Source organism: Aquila chrysaetos, chromosome 11 (assembly GCF_900496995.4).
Source record: "Aquila chrysaetos chrysaetos chromosome 11, bAquChr1.4, whole genome shotgun sequence".
Classification (NCBI taxonomy): Eukaryota; Metazoa; Chordata; class Aves; order Accipitriformes; family Accipitridae; genus Aquila; species Aquila chrysaetos.
The window spans coordinates 13,947,751-13,966,070 of record NC_044014.1 but is presented as its reverse complement, the minus strand read 5'-3'; the positions used below and the strand labels follow the sequence as shown (position 1 = coordinate 13,966,070).

At 38.1% G+C, this 18,320-nt stretch overlaps 1 protein-coding gene across 1 annotated transcript in view; it reads left to right on the top strand.

Annotated features, from left to right (window-relative positions):
- Nucleotides 1-18,320, top strand: part of CFAP58 (cilia and flagella associated protein 58) — a 59,469-nt gene continuing 41,149 nt past the window's right edge. The window contains exons 1-8 of the mRNA XM_030031519.1: nt 1-107; nt 1,313-1,594; nt 6,664-6,812; nt 8,593-8,749; nt 10,830-11,024; nt 13,229-13,366; nt 15,564-15,723; nt 17,457-17,539. Coding sequence (XP_029887379.1) covers nt 99-107; nt 1,313-1,594; nt 6,664-6,812; nt 8,593-8,749; nt 10,830-11,024; nt 13,229-13,366; nt 15,564-15,723; nt 17,457-17,539 — 1,173 coding nt within the window. The 5' untranslated portion in view covers nt 1-98. The remainder of the gene's footprint in view (nt 108-1,312; nt 1,595-6,663; nt 6,813-8,592; nt 8,750-10,829; nt 11,025-13,228; nt 13,367-15,563; nt 15,724-17,456; nt 17,540-18,320) is intronic.

Here is an 18,320-nt window from a genome sequence, read left to right as displayed (position 1 = left end):
GCGGCGGCCTCTGCACCGCCGCGGCCTCCGGCCGCCACGGCCCCGGCCCCGGCCCCCCCCCCCGCCCCGACCCCTACCGCCCCCAGCCCGCCGGCAGCATGGCTGAGGTAAGCCCCCCCCGCCTCCATTCCCCGCCTGTTTTTCGGACAGGACGAGTGCCGTGCCTCAGAATAAGCCCAAGAACATCATGGATGTGTCGTCTGTATCTATACACCGTCTTTATGTGTCGAGTTACTCCTGTGAGCAGAGCTCAGTTAGAGCCTGTGTTGAAAGCAGGAGCAATTGGGCTACTTGTACATAGGCAGTAAGAACACTTAAAATTTAGGAACACCTGTTATTTTTAAGATCCTGGGTGTGATTTCCCCCCCCCCCCCCCCCGGTAAGGTATGCCATTACTGCTCTTCTTTTAACTCTTATTTATGATCACAAACGTAAATGAGATCAAAACTGAAGGTTTGATGCTGGAGAGGAGGATGAAATAAGAAGAAACCCAAATTCATTGCTGTGGGCGCCAGAGCAGGTTTGAAGGGGCTACGCACCAAACTTGGGGCATGCCGCGCAGACCACCCTTCCATGCCAAGGGTGCCAAGGAGCGTGGGTTTTAATATTCAAGTTGCCTTTGCTGTTTTCCCACTGAAGTTTCTGACACAGAAAAAAACCCCGTCAAATCAGAGCCTTGGCAAGGAGGGGGGATTTGGAGCCGGTGCCTCTGCCTCGGTGCATTGCGCGGCCTGACCTTTCTTTCAAGTTGTAAGGGTCTGTTTTTACCCTTTTAATGTCAGGTTTTCCAGGTTGCATGAACTTAGATCCTCCCCCCTCCAAAAACAATGAAACGTATCATTTTGCTCTCAGAATTTTTTTTTTTTTTTTTTAGAATTTTGAAAATTCTCACCTTTAAACTGTTTATGTTCAAATCGTGAGTACTAATCAGACTTTAGAGTGTAGAGAACTGGGAAGAATTGAGGCTAAAATACTGGGCTTCCTGAATAGTTGATGTATTATTTAAACACTATCGCAATGATGGTATTTTATAGACCTATCTTTAAAGTAGTTGTGGCTCAGTAGTACTCAGTTACAGGAACTCTGACTGTTAAAGCTCAAATTATTTCAGTAAAATCGGGGGAGACCTGTTTGAAAAATAGCCTGCAATGTCCATATCATATACTAGCAAGAGAACTGTTATTTCAGAAAATTTTGTCATGATTTCTTAGTAGCTGTTACACACTCAGTGCATTGCTTTTTTATATTCTGGGGTCATAAGTGAGATGTTGAATTCCTCCTGTTTGTTGATTATCTATCTAATTTCATTCAGGAAAAGTCTGGCAAACCATATCTAGAAGAAAGTGCATTTGAAGCATTGGAAAAAGACTTCCAAGAAGTCATCAATCTACTTAAGGGAGATAAAACTCTGGAAAAATTCCGAATAGAATATGAGAAGCTCCACGCTGTTATGAAGAAATCTCATGAAAATGAAAAGCGCCTCATGGAGAAATGCAGGGAGCTGAACGCTGAGCTTGTGGTGAATTCATCTAAAGTAGCTGCTCTCACAAAGCTCTCTAAAGATGATCGGGGAACTATATCATCAATGAAGACGGTAAAGTTTTGAATTGCATTAAATATGATCTGAAATTGCTAATGAAAAACATGGTAATAAGAAAAGTATCTACAAGAACACTTTATTTTATGTAGAGAACTAGCCAGAGGACTAAGTATAGAGCTGGCATCTCCAGTTCTTTGACCTCTGCTTTGCTACCAATGGCTTTGTTTCCTCAGCCTGGTATTTTTATAGGTCCCAGTCCAATTCTGTGTTTATCTGCACTAAACCAACTCTATCAGCTTTCAAGTACTCACTAATAGTTTTAGTTTAAGATTTCCTTCTGTAAAATAGCACATTTTCAACTTAATATACAGTTTTTGATTCATTAATATTTTTGAAGGGCTGCTTGGATGTTAACTATTGCCAGAACATAAAAAAAATCTGCTTACTTGCTGAAATATGGATTGTAGACCAGGGAAGTGTCATCAACTCATATAAATAAATGTTTCATGGTGTTTTTGAAAAGGAATCCTATATAGCATTTCAATGTGATTTTGCCAATTTACTCTGATGTGTTCTTTGTTATTATTGATTTGCACTCTGTCGAATCAAAGTGCTTGACTCGCCCCCCCCGAATTGAAGTTTTTAGCCTCGCAGTGAGGCTTGACTACCAGAAACCTAAAGCTGCCAAATGATCAGAAGACTGTATTTTGAACTTTTTTCCTTCTGATGGTTTAAAAACTTAGGCTGCGGTACCTAGACAGGCTTTAATTTAGCATTTAGTTAAGAAACCTCCGTGCCTTACAATAAAGTGTTTTGTTCCAATAAAGTAAATTCAGTGTAACAGTCCAGAGCGATCTATGAACACTACAGAAATAGAAGTTCTTTGAAATGAAGTTTCTTGTCCTTAGAATTATGAAGAAAATACACTCAGAATAAATATAAATAGCAATGCTGTCATCCTATGGCTGCAGCTTGCAAGTCCATGGTACTGCTCAAAGTATCCTCAAGGAGGAGGAAAACTGTATAAAATCTTTTTGATTTTCACTGCTGCTAATCAAAACCTGGTTAGGTGGGTGTCAGGAACTGTGATGATTCTTATAATTTTCTTTCTGCTATTACATGGCAATACTCTGAGTGTGTACAGTAGCAGAGGCAATCCTTAAAGATGTTCCCAAGCTGAGAAGACATTGTCTTAGTAATGTCATAAAACTGAGGAGCTGAAGAGTACGAAAAATAAGACCCTTTCCAATTTCAGCAGCTAATTTGAAGCTCAGGCAAGGTATGGCTTAACAATACCACCTACTATTGAACCAGCTAAGAGATTTTGTAGTGAAAAAGCTGCTTGACAATATGATCCTATTAGAAATGATGTGCAATGCACAACATGTGACGTTTCATTTCTAGTGGTGTGCTGTGGGCCAAGTAAGCAGCACTGATACTTTTTCAGTTTGGTTATGAGAATTAGTCTTTCCTTTAAATGTTCAGGAATGATTTGAATATTGTTTAAAATGTTCATGTCATGTTTTGGGGTTTTGTTTGGTATACCCTTCATATTTCATGTTACTCTCCTTTCTGAAGGGAAGTGCAATTATGGTTGTAGCGTTTCACTACAATTTCACTAACATTCAAAAACTGTGTTTTGGAAGTGCCCAAGGCAAATATTGAGGAAAGTTCAAGCGCTAAAATAGCAAAGAATGTATTCTTCAGCACTAAATTAAACAAACAATCTGTTCCACTCTTTCATTATTTATAAAAGATAAGAGAATCCTGGTGGGACTGTTCCTGAAAAATGGTATAGTTGCTTCAAATTAAGGCCCTAAATCTTAGTGACTTGATGGGTCATCAGGGTAACAGGTGTACAGCCTTCCTTTTCTAGGTCATTGTTTCATATACAAATAAAAGTTGGAAGAGCAAAATTTTTCTCCATTTGAAGCCTGGTTGTGATCAGTAGGATTTGTTTAGGGGCAGGGGTTAACTACACAGATGAGTGGCTGGTAGGACCCAGGTCGGTAATAATCGATAGCTGTTAAATGTCTGATGGTTGTTCAGTGCTCTGTTTTGTAGTTTTAATAAACTGGATGTAATAGTCTGCTGTTTACAGTCATATCAAAGGAGCAAAGGGCCAAGCTGATCACGAAGGCAACACAATTCTCTTTTTCATTGACAGGGATAGTGATCCACAAGGCTGCACTGGAAGAATGCTAGAAGGGGAATTTATAGGAGCTTGTACTGCTCTGCTTGGAATTACCAAGTTTTCAATTTCCGGGGGTATCAATCCAATACACTAAGAAAGCATTTCAGTTATTCTCAGTTTCAAAGCAGTGAAACTGATGTGATCTTTTGGGGTATTTAATGAAAATAAAGTAAGGCAGTCACACTTTATGAATTCTGCTTCACAATTTCCAGAGTTCCAGTACTTCTCCAAAAATTTTTGAATTATTCTAACTGCAAACATCCAGTGTACTTCTATCTTTAATTATACAACAGACTGCAATGCATGCTACCTACCTAGCATGTACTGCAATTACCCAGTGATACTGACACACTGCATTCTTTCAGTTCCCCTCTCCACTGAGTAATAATGTGAATATTTTTTCAATGAAGGCTTCCACCATCAAACATTTCCTTCTCTTTACTTTTGAAGTTAAAGGAAGCAATCTGTTGATCCACTATTCAAAGTAAAAGACACAACCAAGAAACAACTACAATGAAGCCCAGTTTTGCTGATGCTGAAGTCTGTAGCAAATTCTTATTTAGATTTTGCTTATTAATGGGGCCATCATCTGCCCCTGGTACCTTTATTGATAAAAATTGATTTTATCCATACAGATTCAATACAATTGTTTTTACACATCAAAAGCAGGATAAAGTTCAAAAACCACAGCTTAGGGTGACCTGAAATCACTGCTTCTCTGAATAGCCTCATTGACTACAGGGGATCATTTTGTGAATACTCAAAAGAACAAAATACTCACTGAAGCCAGTAAGACCTCTCAGAAGGCATATTGATTTTATTCACCAGTTCTATCTGCCAAAAGTCCAATCGTAAAGATTTAATTCACCAATTTTAATCACAGTCTAATCAGCCAGCAGGAAGCTTTGATTTAAGTAATCAGCTTTAATCTTATTTTCCAGTTGCATTTTTTTAGAGAAAGGTTGGTTGCCTCTTATTGGTTGGCAAATCTGAAACATGTTTATTTACAGCTATATTTTATGCTTTTCTGCCAGTCAAGATGATACACTATGTCTTCATGCCATTATTTCAGCCTACTGTGCATTTACTTAAATTTCATAATTGAACATTTTTATGTAAGATAATAATGAATGACAAATTTATTATTTACTAGATGATACTTAATACTTTATGTGTGATCATTGCTGCATTTGAATGGAAATTAGAACTCAGAATGTATAAAATGTAAAAATTGACTTTAATATTTAAAACTGTCTAAATATGCTTGATATGTAAGTGAAAAGCACATTTTTCAAACTAAATTTTGAACTAAGTAATTTATTAAGTAATGAAAATACTGTTTGTAGGTAGTAAATTTAATTGACTATGATCTCCTTTAGAATTTCTGAACAAGTAAAGCCTACCGTTTAACTCTTTATTAATAGGTTGGAAAAAAAAAAGAAGAGCAAACATTCCCGATCTTTAAGTTCCAGATGGTTTCTCAAATTTGGATATGCTGAACTAGTTGAATAAATAAAATGAAAATGTATTCCCTCTCCAGTTTGAAGAGGCTACAGATGTTATATTTTGTGTTATCTTTTCAGCAAATTCTGGTAGCTTGCTACTTCTGCTAGTTCAATATCTTGAATTTTTAATTTAGGCAGTAAACAGCTAAGTACTACATTTATTTGGTTTAAAAGAGTTCAATAAATATATTAACAATATACCATAATATAGGTGTCATCATTTTGAGTTTAAAGTTAAATGGGTTTTTTTAGAACCAGAGATATTAATTTCAGCAAAGACCTGCTGTAAACAATTTGATATAAATGAAATTATTTTATATTCTTCATTGTGGAGGTGTTTTTAAATTTTTTTTTTCCCCTGCCTCATTTTCATATGATGCAAGTAGGAGTTGAAAGGGACATTACGGCCTGATGTAATGATGCTTCTGTCTGGCTCTGCTTAGGGAGACCCTAGAGCTCATGTAGAGCTGCACAGCCACACTTGGAGTCTAAATCTGTATGAGTCCGTCAAGCCCAGAACTCCGCCATGAGCCAGCTGAGAAAAGAGCATGAGAGAGAGGACATCATGCTGTGATTTGCAGCTCAGGGACTTCTAGTGTCAGAAGTAGTGTCTTCATTATTTACTGAGTCTTTGGGAACTTTTCTTCCAGTCCAGTCGCTGTCTGAATGTATGCATTTTTTTAGCACAGGATTCCAGAATTGGTAGGAGCTTGGTTTGAACCTGGCAAGGAATAAGTCTGCTGTATTATTCTTAAGGATCTGATTCAAGGGAGAGAGATGCAGAGGAAGTTAAAAAATCAAGTGAACCCTCCTCCCCTATCCTGTTTGTGGATATCAAACCCTGGGCTTGAGAGCCACACGAGTCTGTCATTCAAGTAATTCCATGTGCTGAAATTTGGCATGAGAATTGTGGCTTGTCTAAATATGTAGTTAAAATGAAAATACACTAGGTGCTCAGAGATTAAAATGAACAAAGAGGGAGATAAGCGCAGAGTAACATCTTTTTCTCATCCAAATCAAATTGGATGTTCATTGTCATAACAGCTAATAAGATTTTTACAGACATAAGTGAGCTATTTAAGTAGATGGTACCTTTGTGGGCACTGAATTTTCAGTAAATTTTTAGATATTAGTGGGACTCAGATGACCAAAATCTCATAGAGTGAGATTTGATAATGTTAGGATCGATGTGTCTTAGAGCTTTTGTGGTATAAATTGACATAGCCTGAATGGCTCAAAATGTTTGCTATACCCTTGTCCAAAAGAAAAGACAACTGGTGAGGAAAACTGTTGTGAATCTAAGCATCAAAAGGCATGAAATTCTATTTTCTTAATTAACCAAAATGCAAGGCAATTAATTTTTAATTTGTTGTTCATTTTAAACCCAATTTAATTTATGTAATTGTTTTCCATTTTGTTCCTAGGAGCTTGAAAAGGCCTGGAAAATGGTGGATACAGCCTATGAAAAGGAACAGAAAGCGAAGGAAACAATAAATTCACTGCAAGAGGAAATTGCACGCCTAATGAATTTACTGGAGCAAGGATCTGGACCATCCCTGGGACAGGAGTACAAGTTAGGTTTCCCCAGGGAGGGGGAAAGCCTGATCTGATTTTTTATCATTCTACACCTTGTTTAGCCGTTTAGACAGTACAAAGACACTGGAAAACAGGAGAGGTCTTTTCTGCCTTTTGCTTTTCTCATGAGTGCACATTTATTAGTCTATGTGTTTATGCAGTGAGCAAGTACAGAATCAGGCTCTGAGTGAGTTCATTCAGCATTGGCTTAAGCTGAGAGATCAAATAAAAATCGGTATTACGCACTTCCTCAGTATCTGTCGTATTGTTTTATCTGACTAGCATTTCAACATACTCTGTCTTTGAGAATAGGATCCTGTCAATATTTTTACATGTGATGGCAGCAAGGTCAAGTGAGTAAGTCAAGGAAGCAGGAGACGTGATTTCACTTCTGTTCCCAGCTTTGTTATAAGGCATTATCACTGTCTGTATTCTTGTTTGCATTTTATATTTATGCATTTTCAAGACTATGAGTTTTTTTTACTGAATACTTATGCATAGAGGGACCCAGTCTCAGGTGGACCCTCTAGCTGCTACACTGTGCAAATAATAATGATCCTCAAAAGCTGCTCAAAAGCCCTCCAAAAGCTAGTGTTTGTAGTATCAGGTCCTCAGACTGTGCTTATGCTGTAAGATTAAGTGTAAACTCAAATATAAGATTAAGTATATTATCCCTATGACCTGTGCACTTTCTATCAAGACTGCTGATGGTTGACCCAGCTGGTTCTGGCTTGAAAATTTCACACAGTGTAGGGTATTTATTTATCTTATGCATTCAGGATATGCTCATCTCCCCATGCACTGTGTATCCAGGCTGCATAAACAAGACTTGTGTCTGTGAGCAAGGCTTTTAGTGTGCTCAGATATTTCCCCTTCAAGGAATGTGCCAGCACATAAACCACCTGGATGCATGAGAAATCCACTCCTTCACCTTCTGTCCCTGAAATGGTCTGGACCTGTGTAACAGGTTTCCTTGGATCTAAAAGCTTGGTCATTAAGCCTTCCCTAGTATAACTCTCCCTAAAGGCAGCTCTCTGTGGCTGCTTTTTGCATTTTCCTGCAAGAGCCAGGAGCTGTTACCTTGCCAAGGCCTCACTCCTGCTGTTTCCAGCTGCTGCCCAGGCTGCTGAGACCTGCTTACTTACAATTTCTCCTTAAAGTTCCTTCTGTATTGCCCTCCAGTTCCATGCTTAAATACTCTGTCCAGTGACAAGGCCATGGGACTAGACAAGTCCTTATAGTCTTTTAAAACTGTAACGCTGGTTTTTAAAGTTGAGCTTGAACCCACGCTGCTTGGACTTTTCTTTCAGATTGTAAATGTGTCCAAACAGGGAGTCTGTTTTATTCTTACATTAGGTGACTGTAAAGCATAACCTATAGGTGCCCAGTCAGGTAAGCTGCAGAGAGACTGGTTACAACAACGTAACATTTTTGGTCCCTGAGTAATTTTGGAATGGGTGGAGAGGAAGGAATTTTGTTCCCTGTTACCTTTTTGGGAAACTGAAGGTTTCTTCAGACCCATGAGGGTGTGATAAAACAAGAAAGAGTGATTTATTGGACTAGGTTAGCTTTTAAAGCTGCCTATGTTGACAGTGACTAGAATCACAGTAGGTAGAGCATATAATTCAATTGACCAGCAGAGCCTTATTCCAAGAGGAGTTTAAAATGAAACAAATTACTTTCAAACTCCTGTTTCTCACAAAAGATCTTGCTCTGGCATAGGAGGAAGTACAGAAATGGCCTGTGACACTGCTTGACTATTATTTCCTTGCTTCCAGTATCCGGGATTTGCTAAAACTTAAAGAAGACATAACAAAGGAGCGAGACCAACTGTTGTCAGAGGTCGTGAAGTTGCGTCAAAGTCTAACTCAAGCCACAGAGCAGCAGCAGGATACAGAGAGGGCAAAAAACGAGGCAGATCAATCCATTTTGCAGGTCTGTACAGATCACCAGGTGGTGATTTTAGGCTTTGTCCTGAACCATTCTCCACTCTTGCAAATGATCTCCATTGACTAGTATGCTACTACCTGTTCTTTCACATCTCAAACATTTTCAGGAGTGCTCAGAAAGGAGTCTGTTGTGAATTATTTTTATATTTTTCTCTACTTCTAGGCTATGTCCTTTGCAAAGTGTATTGTCATGTACCAGCTGCTTGCATAGCTTCCCAATACCCTGAATGAGGCCAAGGTTCCTTTGCCTGAGTCATAGTTATTTCTCATACTGGACATGTGGGTTTTTTTCTGCATTGTAAATCCTTATGCCTCCAAAGAACCACTTAAAACATAGACCTGGAATGGAGGTCCTAGGTCCCTTGCTGTTGGCCGTGGTTGTCATATGATGCCATACCATCATTTTTAAGAATGTACCAAATTCTGACATAAAAGAGAATTAGGCTATTTTCTCCCCTACTTCTTATGGGAAGCTTTTCCAGAACCTAACTTTTCTAATGGTTAGAGACCTCCTACTTTCTTCTTCACATGGATTTCTGCCTACTGTTTTTGAGCTTAAATAATTTTTCACCTCACCAGTGTCTGTAGAGAGTAGTCATATTCCATCTCAGTTTTACTTTTTTGTCTCCTCTTTAAGTTAGGTCCTGTTTTTCTGACCATCTTGAGTAGACAGCTCTTCTTTACTGATCAATATGTATAGCTTCCTTTAAATGTGTATAGCAGCTAGAGATACAGAAGACTGAGGATCAATAGGATACCCACTGAATGGAGAGAAAGTAGAAAAGAATGGAAGATGGAATACAGAACTCTGATACATCAAAATATAAAAATATAATAATGAGGCATAAGAGAATTTAAAGCAGAATATAAATAGGGGCTGGAGCAAGACAACAGGAGAAAGGAAAAGCAGAAAAGAACGCTTAAAGAACAGAGAAGAGATAGAAGCAGCATTTCGCTTACAGTTTTGTATTAATCACAAATAGGAAAATAATGACCAGCCTAAGTTTCATGCACAGAACACATTTCTGTTTCTAAAGCAGATGGATGGGAATGTATTATAAGAGAATATAAATCTTTGCTTTTCTGACAGCATTGTGGGCATGGGAGAAAAGAGAGAGGATTGAAACTCCCGTCAAAACTTAGTGAATCTTGCCAGCCTTAATCTTCTGATACTCACTTCATCAGCCCTTAAATTTACGGGATTGTTACAGCGTTTGTAACCACCTCCCATTCTCCCAGTATGAAATTATTCTCCACTTCAGACTGCTTAAATGACAATGTCTTTTTGAAGATCCTCTTGAAGACCCTGTCAGTTCTGGCAACTTTTCATCTGTGGGCTCAGAGGGAGAGGAATCTTTCAGCAAAGAACATCTTTCAATTGCCAGTCCCTGGCTGAACTGAGTATTTCCATGTGGATCAGCCCCCTGTGTCTCCTCTCTGCTGATTCTGCTCCATCACATTTTGGGGGAGGGAGAGAGCAGAAGTCACAAGACAGTCTATTAAACATGAGAGAAAGCTCCTCTTTCAAAGTTCCCACAGAGGAACTTTGAGAGCAGAAAGATTGAGAGCAGTTGTGAAAATGAACATTGGTCTGATATCTCTCTCTTTCCTTTAATATCAGTGTAATAAGTGTTTCTGCTAGTGAGATAGAAAAATCAAAATAAAATCCTTCCAATACAACATCAAGCCCTAATTAGTTTTAATGCTGCATTCAGAAAGTACCACTTTACAAGTAACTTACAACTGAAAATACATTTGTGCCACTGCATCTCCAGAGCAATGCTTTTATGTCTGAACTGTATCAGACCTTTCTGTGTGGGTGAAATGACTGTTGCTTAACAAATTCTTGTCATCAGTAAATAGGTTCCCTCATGCAGGATTTTTTGTTCAACTCTTAGAGAACATATTTACTTCTGAGAAGACCTGGCATATTGCATGTAGTAGTGGGTACAGTAGTACAGAAGCTGTTGTTTTTAAAATCAAGTATAGTGGAAGGAGAGGTGAGAGGCCTTGTTTTCCTGAATAAAAGGCAGCAGAACTTAAAACTTTTGTCTTTATTATTATAGCTTCAGCAAGAAATCCAGCTGCATCAGAATGAGGCATCACGAGAGGCTCGAAAGAAGGAAAAAATGGAGAAGGAGCTGAAAAATCTTCTAGCTGAAATGGGTAACAAGCAAGCTGAGATCAAGAATTTACAGCAACATATACAGAGGAACAAAGAGGAACAACTGAAAATGGAACAGCATCTAAAAGAGCAGAAGGTAGGGTACATGGCCCACTGTATTCATCAGGTCTAAGATTAGGGTCAGATGTCAACATAAGAAGAAAATGGGTTTTCCTGAAGGGAGAGGGAGGGTGATTATTTTAAGTCAATAAATGTTAATAAATATTTATTTTTATATAAATATTACTTTACTAATAAGTAAATCTTTAAAGCTTGTTGGCAGATTTCAGATAGATTTCTCCACAGAAATCAGTAGTGGATCACAATGATATTGTTAGAGATCATCTTGAAAAAATCACAGCAAATGAGACAAAGTCCGTGAAGAGCATGGATGATCTAATGACAGTAACAGGAGACTGCTGGGTTGGACTTCTGACATATATTGCCCGTTTTGCCACTGATTGACCGTAGTGGCATTGGTAAAGTCATTTTACCTCCGACCCTTCTTTCTTCTCTGTCACAATAATTTTTTTCTATCTCTCAAGCTTGTGGAAGAGTTTCTGTGAAGGAGCAGAGAACTGTCTTCATAAACCTTTTTGATTGATTTTCCCCATTCTGTTTCTAAAAACTTTATGTGGAAATGTCCTAACATAGTGTTCTGTGAGTGTTTGAATTTTCAGATTTTCAGTCCATTTCCCCTGACTTTGAGAAACTCTCAGAGAAGCAATTTCAGTAAATGGCAGGGGAGATCTCATCACTGTAAAACAGTCCTACCTCAAGGGAAACTTCTCTGGGAGTTGTGTGTATCTTGTAAATTTATGACTTTTATGGCTTTTTCTTCCCTTCAGGTCCCTGAATTTGTGAAGGTAGAGGTCTGTGACAATTTTTTGTCAACATAGAGTCTTAGTAAAATACTTCACATAAAGAGATACAGAGAAGACTTGATTATTTCTTTGAATATCACTGATTTGAGCAGCTTTTGAGGGCAGCTCCATGATCTGCCAGGACAATCACATTGTTTTTAAATAGGATATCTACAATTCCTGGTTCTGTTCCATTCTTTGTCCTCCTTTCTATAGTTCCTTTCAACCTTTCTAAGTGCAGATTTTAGGGGTGTTCAATTGTCCAAACTACCCTGGAAACCAATAGTTCACATAAAGTGCTGTGCCTAGGCTAATGAACCAGACTACTGCACTGTGCTGCCTTCAATGCAGCAGACCCTGCATTGTCTTTTGCAAAAAATCTGTCCAAAACACCAGCTATCTAACTGTGCAAGAGTCAGGGTAGGCATCTGCAAGAGAAGGTGTCTCAGCTATTGCAATGTCATTGGGTTATTGCTTCTCAACTGAATTGTAGTTGGCTGTTATGCCCGCTCTTATTCCACTGAAATTTCTAATAAAATATCCTTGCCTGCATGACAGTGCTTTCAGCTACTATAGGCTTCATCCCACCCATGTCCAAGTCTCAATAAAGAATCGCCTGAAACACAGTGTTATCCTGACATTTGCAACACAAGAAACAGTATTCCTTGTTTTCACATTGTCTTTGCTTCTGCATGCATTCAGAAGAGGGAGATTATGCTTCTCTTCCTTCAATGTTTGTTAAGGGCATAGTACATACTGACTTCATCAGTTTATCACACATTAATGCTTGAAGTGAAAAATATGATGGTTGTGATTTCCTCGCTTATGGAGTAATATCTGTTAGGGGAAGTCCCATCAAGCGGAAGAAAAGACTGGCAGCTCCAGTATTGAGGTATATGTTCTCCATAGAAACCATGAAACTGCTGTTCCAGGCTTTTGACTGAAGACAAATTAGAGAGGAAAATGGTTTGTGTCCTGGTCTCAGCAAACCATGTGCCCAGAGAAATGTTATCAGCATATTAATGTAGGATTTGCTTGCTAAGGAACAGAGCTCCCCTGCCCTATGCTGATTGAAGTAATTTGAATCTCATATTCATTTTCAGTAATTATAAGTAGCAAGTTGTGTTACGTGATGCTTGCCAAATGCCTAACAAGAAGTAAAATATTTATCTACCACCTGCAAGAGAGACCTGCTAAGCTCCCAGAAAAAAAATGACACTGTGTTATTCATTAGAAATTATAATTTCCACTAGTCAATATGAACATGTATCATATTTCACATTAGTAATTTCATCTGCAATGAAGAGTGGTTTTTAACCAGACAACAATCTGTAGCAGCTTTTATCTCCTGGGGAGATGGAAGGCTCTGTCTTCATGTATATGTAGAAATTGTAATGAGATTAAAAAGAATTAATAGGATTGTTCTTTAATCTAACAGATCTTGAATGAAAGAGCTGGTAAGGAACTTGAGCAATGTCAGATGAGAAATAATAAGCTCATGCAAGAGAGCGAGCAGCACAGTGTGATGTTTGAAGAGGTGATGCAGGACATCCAGCAGAAGACAGCAGAACTGAAAGTAAGTACAGAAGTTGCATGCATCCTATCAGCCGTATCACTCTGATGGCAGTCTTACCAGTTGGGACAGGGATGACCTCAGTTCTTGAACTGATAGTTCCCTATGGGCAGTTTTGGAGGAAATCTGAGGAGTTTTTAGGAATAGATCTGGCTGTCACTGGATGTCATTCTTTCTGTGGCAGTGCCATGGTGCAGTCTCTAACCCTGTCACCCGACAGTGTAGCACCTGTCTTGCTGGAGGAGCTGTGTTTCATAAAACACATAAAGCAAAATGCTCAACACATTGTGTTCATGAAGGATGCATGGTACTTTTGACAAGCATAAGGTCTTTTTTCGATTGTGACGTCTTCAGATAAGAGCAACAACTTTCTTACAGTGATTAACATAAACTGAATGTTGCCAAAACCCATTGAAAAATGTTAATAAATTATAACGACAGTGTCCTGGATAGCTTCCACTGAAGGGAGTTGCTTCCAACACTAAAATTTTCCCCCCACAGCATCAGTTGGGGAAGTTAATTGTAAGTAACCAAGATGGTGTTTACTTTTTGACCTAAAGGGTTTTCTTGCCTGACTTTACATTGTTTAACAGTTGTTTTGTACCACTCAGAAGCTGGTGAGTTTCAGTTGGGGAAGGATTAAATGATTTCTGCATATGCTTTTTAGGGTACTTTGAGAGCATTTGTGATAAAGGGTAATGTATAAGTGTTAGATGTTATTACTCTGTCTACCATATCTTGCATTTGTATCATCACTGGGGATAAAACACTAAACATTAGAAAATTCAGGCAGAAAATCATTATCTTCTCAAGGTTTAGTCAAGTATAACCAATTCATCTAAATAAAAATGTTGTTTGCCAATAGAGAGCTTTTTTAAAAAAAAAAAAAAAAAGGGAACTGTTAGTCAGAATGATTAAAAGTAACCACTGACAGATTAAAAGCTCAGTTCACAACTAATATAAGACAGATAATTCTGATTTGGATCATTAATGTGCTCTATGGTAGGAGCTCGTTTTCTGGTATATTTTGTTAGGCAGACTGGAGGATCTTTTTCTTACCTATTTGAAAAAAAAAATTACTGTCTTTTCCAGGTTATCTGGTTTTATCATTACTTCTAGCAACACCATCATTTTTTAAAACTTTACAATGTGTTCAAATGTGACTTACATTTGGGGCTCTAGAGTGTCAAAAGGAGGATTTTGATTCTATGATCTTATCCTAACTTCAAGAAAAGTTGATGGAACTTGTAGAGTCATGCACACGGACTTCTGGGGACAAAAAAGTAGAAGATACTGCCCACTTAGTAATTAAGCCAATTGCTAAAGTTTCTAAGCACCCCAGTCATGATTTGAGATGGCCTTTTTGTAGGCCCTGTGCTTGCAGTTTCATCCTGCAGTGTGCTGAGTGCCTCCACTACAGCGTTGGGCAGCCCAAACTGTGAAAGTACTCATAAATCTCCTGAAGGTTATTGTCAGTAAGAATTGAGGAGATTCACATCCTCCCAGAGGATACTCACATAGCAGGATTCACCATCTCACAGAATCAGTATCTGAGGCTGTAAGTGGAACACTGTAGTCTGTGATGGCTGTAAAACCTAACTGTGGCACTGAATTATATGAGGAAGTTGTATTTACTTCTTAAAAGGAAAGAGACTAATTTCTGTTGTGATTATTGGTTGTGTTTCCTAGTAACCAGTTATGCAGTGTTTTGATTGATTATTTTCTTCTCTGATTGTATAGCAAATGAGATGAACTCTACATTTTGCTTTTTCTTTAAAGCCATAGGTTATAAAAGAGATGGGGACAGTAGATACCTGCTATTAGGGACATGCAATCAGACACAGTACAGATATCTTTTTCATCACAGTCACTGTTGCTAATACTTCAAAGGAAATTAAAGCTGCCCATGTTTAATCTGCAGGACTAATTGGGTAGTGCTGTGTGAGGTTTGCAGCTGAGGATTCTTTATTGATTGTCTTCAGCCCTAAAGCATAAGATTTGATTATAATTTTCCTTGCCCTATCTGGCTTTGTTTAAATTATTTTTAATATTGTTCAATTAACTAATTATCATCTCTCAGGTGACACACAGCATTTAGACCGTTGCTTCCTGAATTTCATGGAACAAACATATACCAAGTACAGAGGCATTTTCTTTCTGTGAATACTTTCTCTCCCCTTTCCTTCTTGCTGTTCTGTAGGCCAGAGATGATGAAGTGGCTCAGACGCGCCTTGAAATTTCAAAGCTGAACAAAGTAAGAGATGTTCTCCAGAATAAGCTGCATGTTGCAGAGGAACAAAAAGTTGATGCAGGACATGAGAGAAACACCCTAAAAAATCAAATATCTGGACTGGAGAGAGGTTAGTGCCTAACTGATGGGTGGATCTGTCTTCTGATTTGTAATTTATTCATTCAGGGTACATCCTCCTGTTAGGATCATTCCCCTTTAATGTCTAGTATGAGACTGTATAAATGACAGTTGGAATCTACAGCAGCATTTTAAAAACCTTGCAGGCTTACAGAATTTTCATAATGTAGCATATGTGGGGTGAAAATACAACAGACATAACTGAACTTTGGGGTGTGCCAGTTTGTGCCATGTCACATAGAGAGCTGTCTACAATGCACCTTCATTGCTCCTGCACTGACCTGTGAGAGAGAATCAATCTTGGAGCTTACTGAAATCAGACATGGTTAGGGGACACTTTTTTCCTGATTTGATTCTGCTGAATAGTTACAGCCTGGAAATGTATATGTGCAAGTTAGCTGATAAACTTAGTTTTGGTATGTTTAGAACTTCAGTTGGTCATCACGGATACTAGAGCTGTCTGAGTATTGACTTTGACTTGTTAGTAGATCTGGAAAACTTTAAGAAGGAACTTTCAACATTTTTGACAGATGGAAATTTCGGAAGAAAATGCCTTGGGTCTAACAAAATATTTTAACTTTAAAAAAAAACCTTTTGGGGTATTTTTGAGCATTTAAAACCATTTTCTTTTTTTTAACTTTAAAATGAAAATAAATTTCAAAATCAAATATGCTTTGAAATAAAATTAGACACATTTTCAAGTGATTTTCAGAAAAAACAGTTTTATGATTTATTTATTTTTTCTAAAATAATATTATGAAGCTGGCAAAATATTTGAGTTGATGAGACTTTATTTTTTGGGGCAGAAAAAAACTTCATCTAGTTCAAGTTGATATATACTGGCATAAATGCCTCTCCCTGCTCTTGCTTGTTTCTAGCTTGTGTCCTGAAGAGACTGCATGTATGAGATATGAATCCTTCCATATAACTGTATTTATGGGAAGTTGTGTCTGTTTTTCATACATCCCTGTGAGGGTGGAAGAGCTTTCCCACAAGCGTTTTGCTAGTAATTCTTAAGGTCATGCTCTGTACTAGAAAGGAGAAAGGAACTTAGGAAATTCAAATCTGTACTGGAACGCCTGAGAATGCAGTGCTAAGATGTGTCAAATATTGCAAAAAGACATGTCATTAGTAGCCAATGTACTGCATTTCCTGAGCTGCTGTGTTAGTGTGAAAGGTTTTAATTAATCTTAAAATATAGTGAAAATGTCTCCAATTTTTAATATCTTTTTAACAGTTTATGTCCAGTGTTAATCTTGACCCATAGCAAGTAGTTTACCTCCACTGAAGCCAGCAGAATCTCACTGCTTCAAAGGAGAACTGGACTTCACATAGAGGGATTAGAATAATTCTGAAAGTCACTGTTTTTGAAAGTGCCTCAATTTTTGGATGCTCACACTGAAGCTTCTTAAAAGGCTCTGATTTTCAGTGTGCTCCATGATTTCTGAAAATACAACTTCTTTGTGGTATCTTGGTTTGAACACCCAAGTATAATAAGTCCTCATACCATTAATTACTGTGCCTGAGTTCTTCTAAGCTGTTCTAAGTACCCAAATAAGTATTAACATCATTAGCTGGTACCTGTGGTTGCAAAACCTGGTCATAGCTAATTGAACTGCTCATATAATGTTGAGGCTTTTTAAAAAGTCCATTAAGTTGTTTCTGCATTTTTAAGAGCTATACAGTTTGAACCCAGGATTTATCCTCTTTCCTCTTTTTCTCTAGAGTTGGAGGCTGCCAAAAAGCAGGCGGAGATTGACAAGAAAGCTATAGATGAGCTTGTGAGGGAAAGGGACATGCTAAGCAAGGTGAGCGTGCACTGGGAATACTGATAAACAAATCTCACATCTTGAGAATTGAATGTCTGTAGTTTAAACACAGTGGCACAGAAATGTTGTAGAATAAATAACATTAAATAAAGCATTCAGATTTCCTTAAGCAGATGCTCACACTGCTTCTTTTCTGTGCATTGAAGTAGCATTAGTACCCATAAACACACAAAGGATTTCTAAATTTTAACATATAAACCGTTAGGGAGCTAAAAAATGCTACGTGTGTTCACCTTTATTGCAAACCTGGTTTTTGATATCCCAAGAATTCATTACATCTGTGCTTTTACACTCTGTAGCATATGAAGTTTCATATTAATCTAGGCAAACTAAGTCTTTGCTAGTAAAAGAACAAACCAAAACGTTGATGCACCATGTAGTAGCTTGGCAGGCTGTGTTAATGTTAATCCTTGCTTTTAGGTCCATTTCTCACACTGATCATTTTCCATCAGCCCAAGGTTCTTGTACTGCAGGATAGCATCTCATGTTTATGGGCATTCCTGAAGTGTAATCTAGTAAATTCAATGGTAAAAGATGATTTCTGAGGTGCTTTACTTGGTATGGATTCACTGTCCTGTGTCTTGACTCTAGGAGAGGCTCAGATCTGGCAGGTAACAAATACCTGCTTTGTATAGGGAAAGAAATTTCAAAGTGGGACCAGAAGGCTGATTTTTTTAAAGATAGTATCTTGGTGTTTTCTGTTTAACCCTTATGCATAATTTTAAACCAAGCTTGGTTAATTTCCAGTTTGAACTTGTTA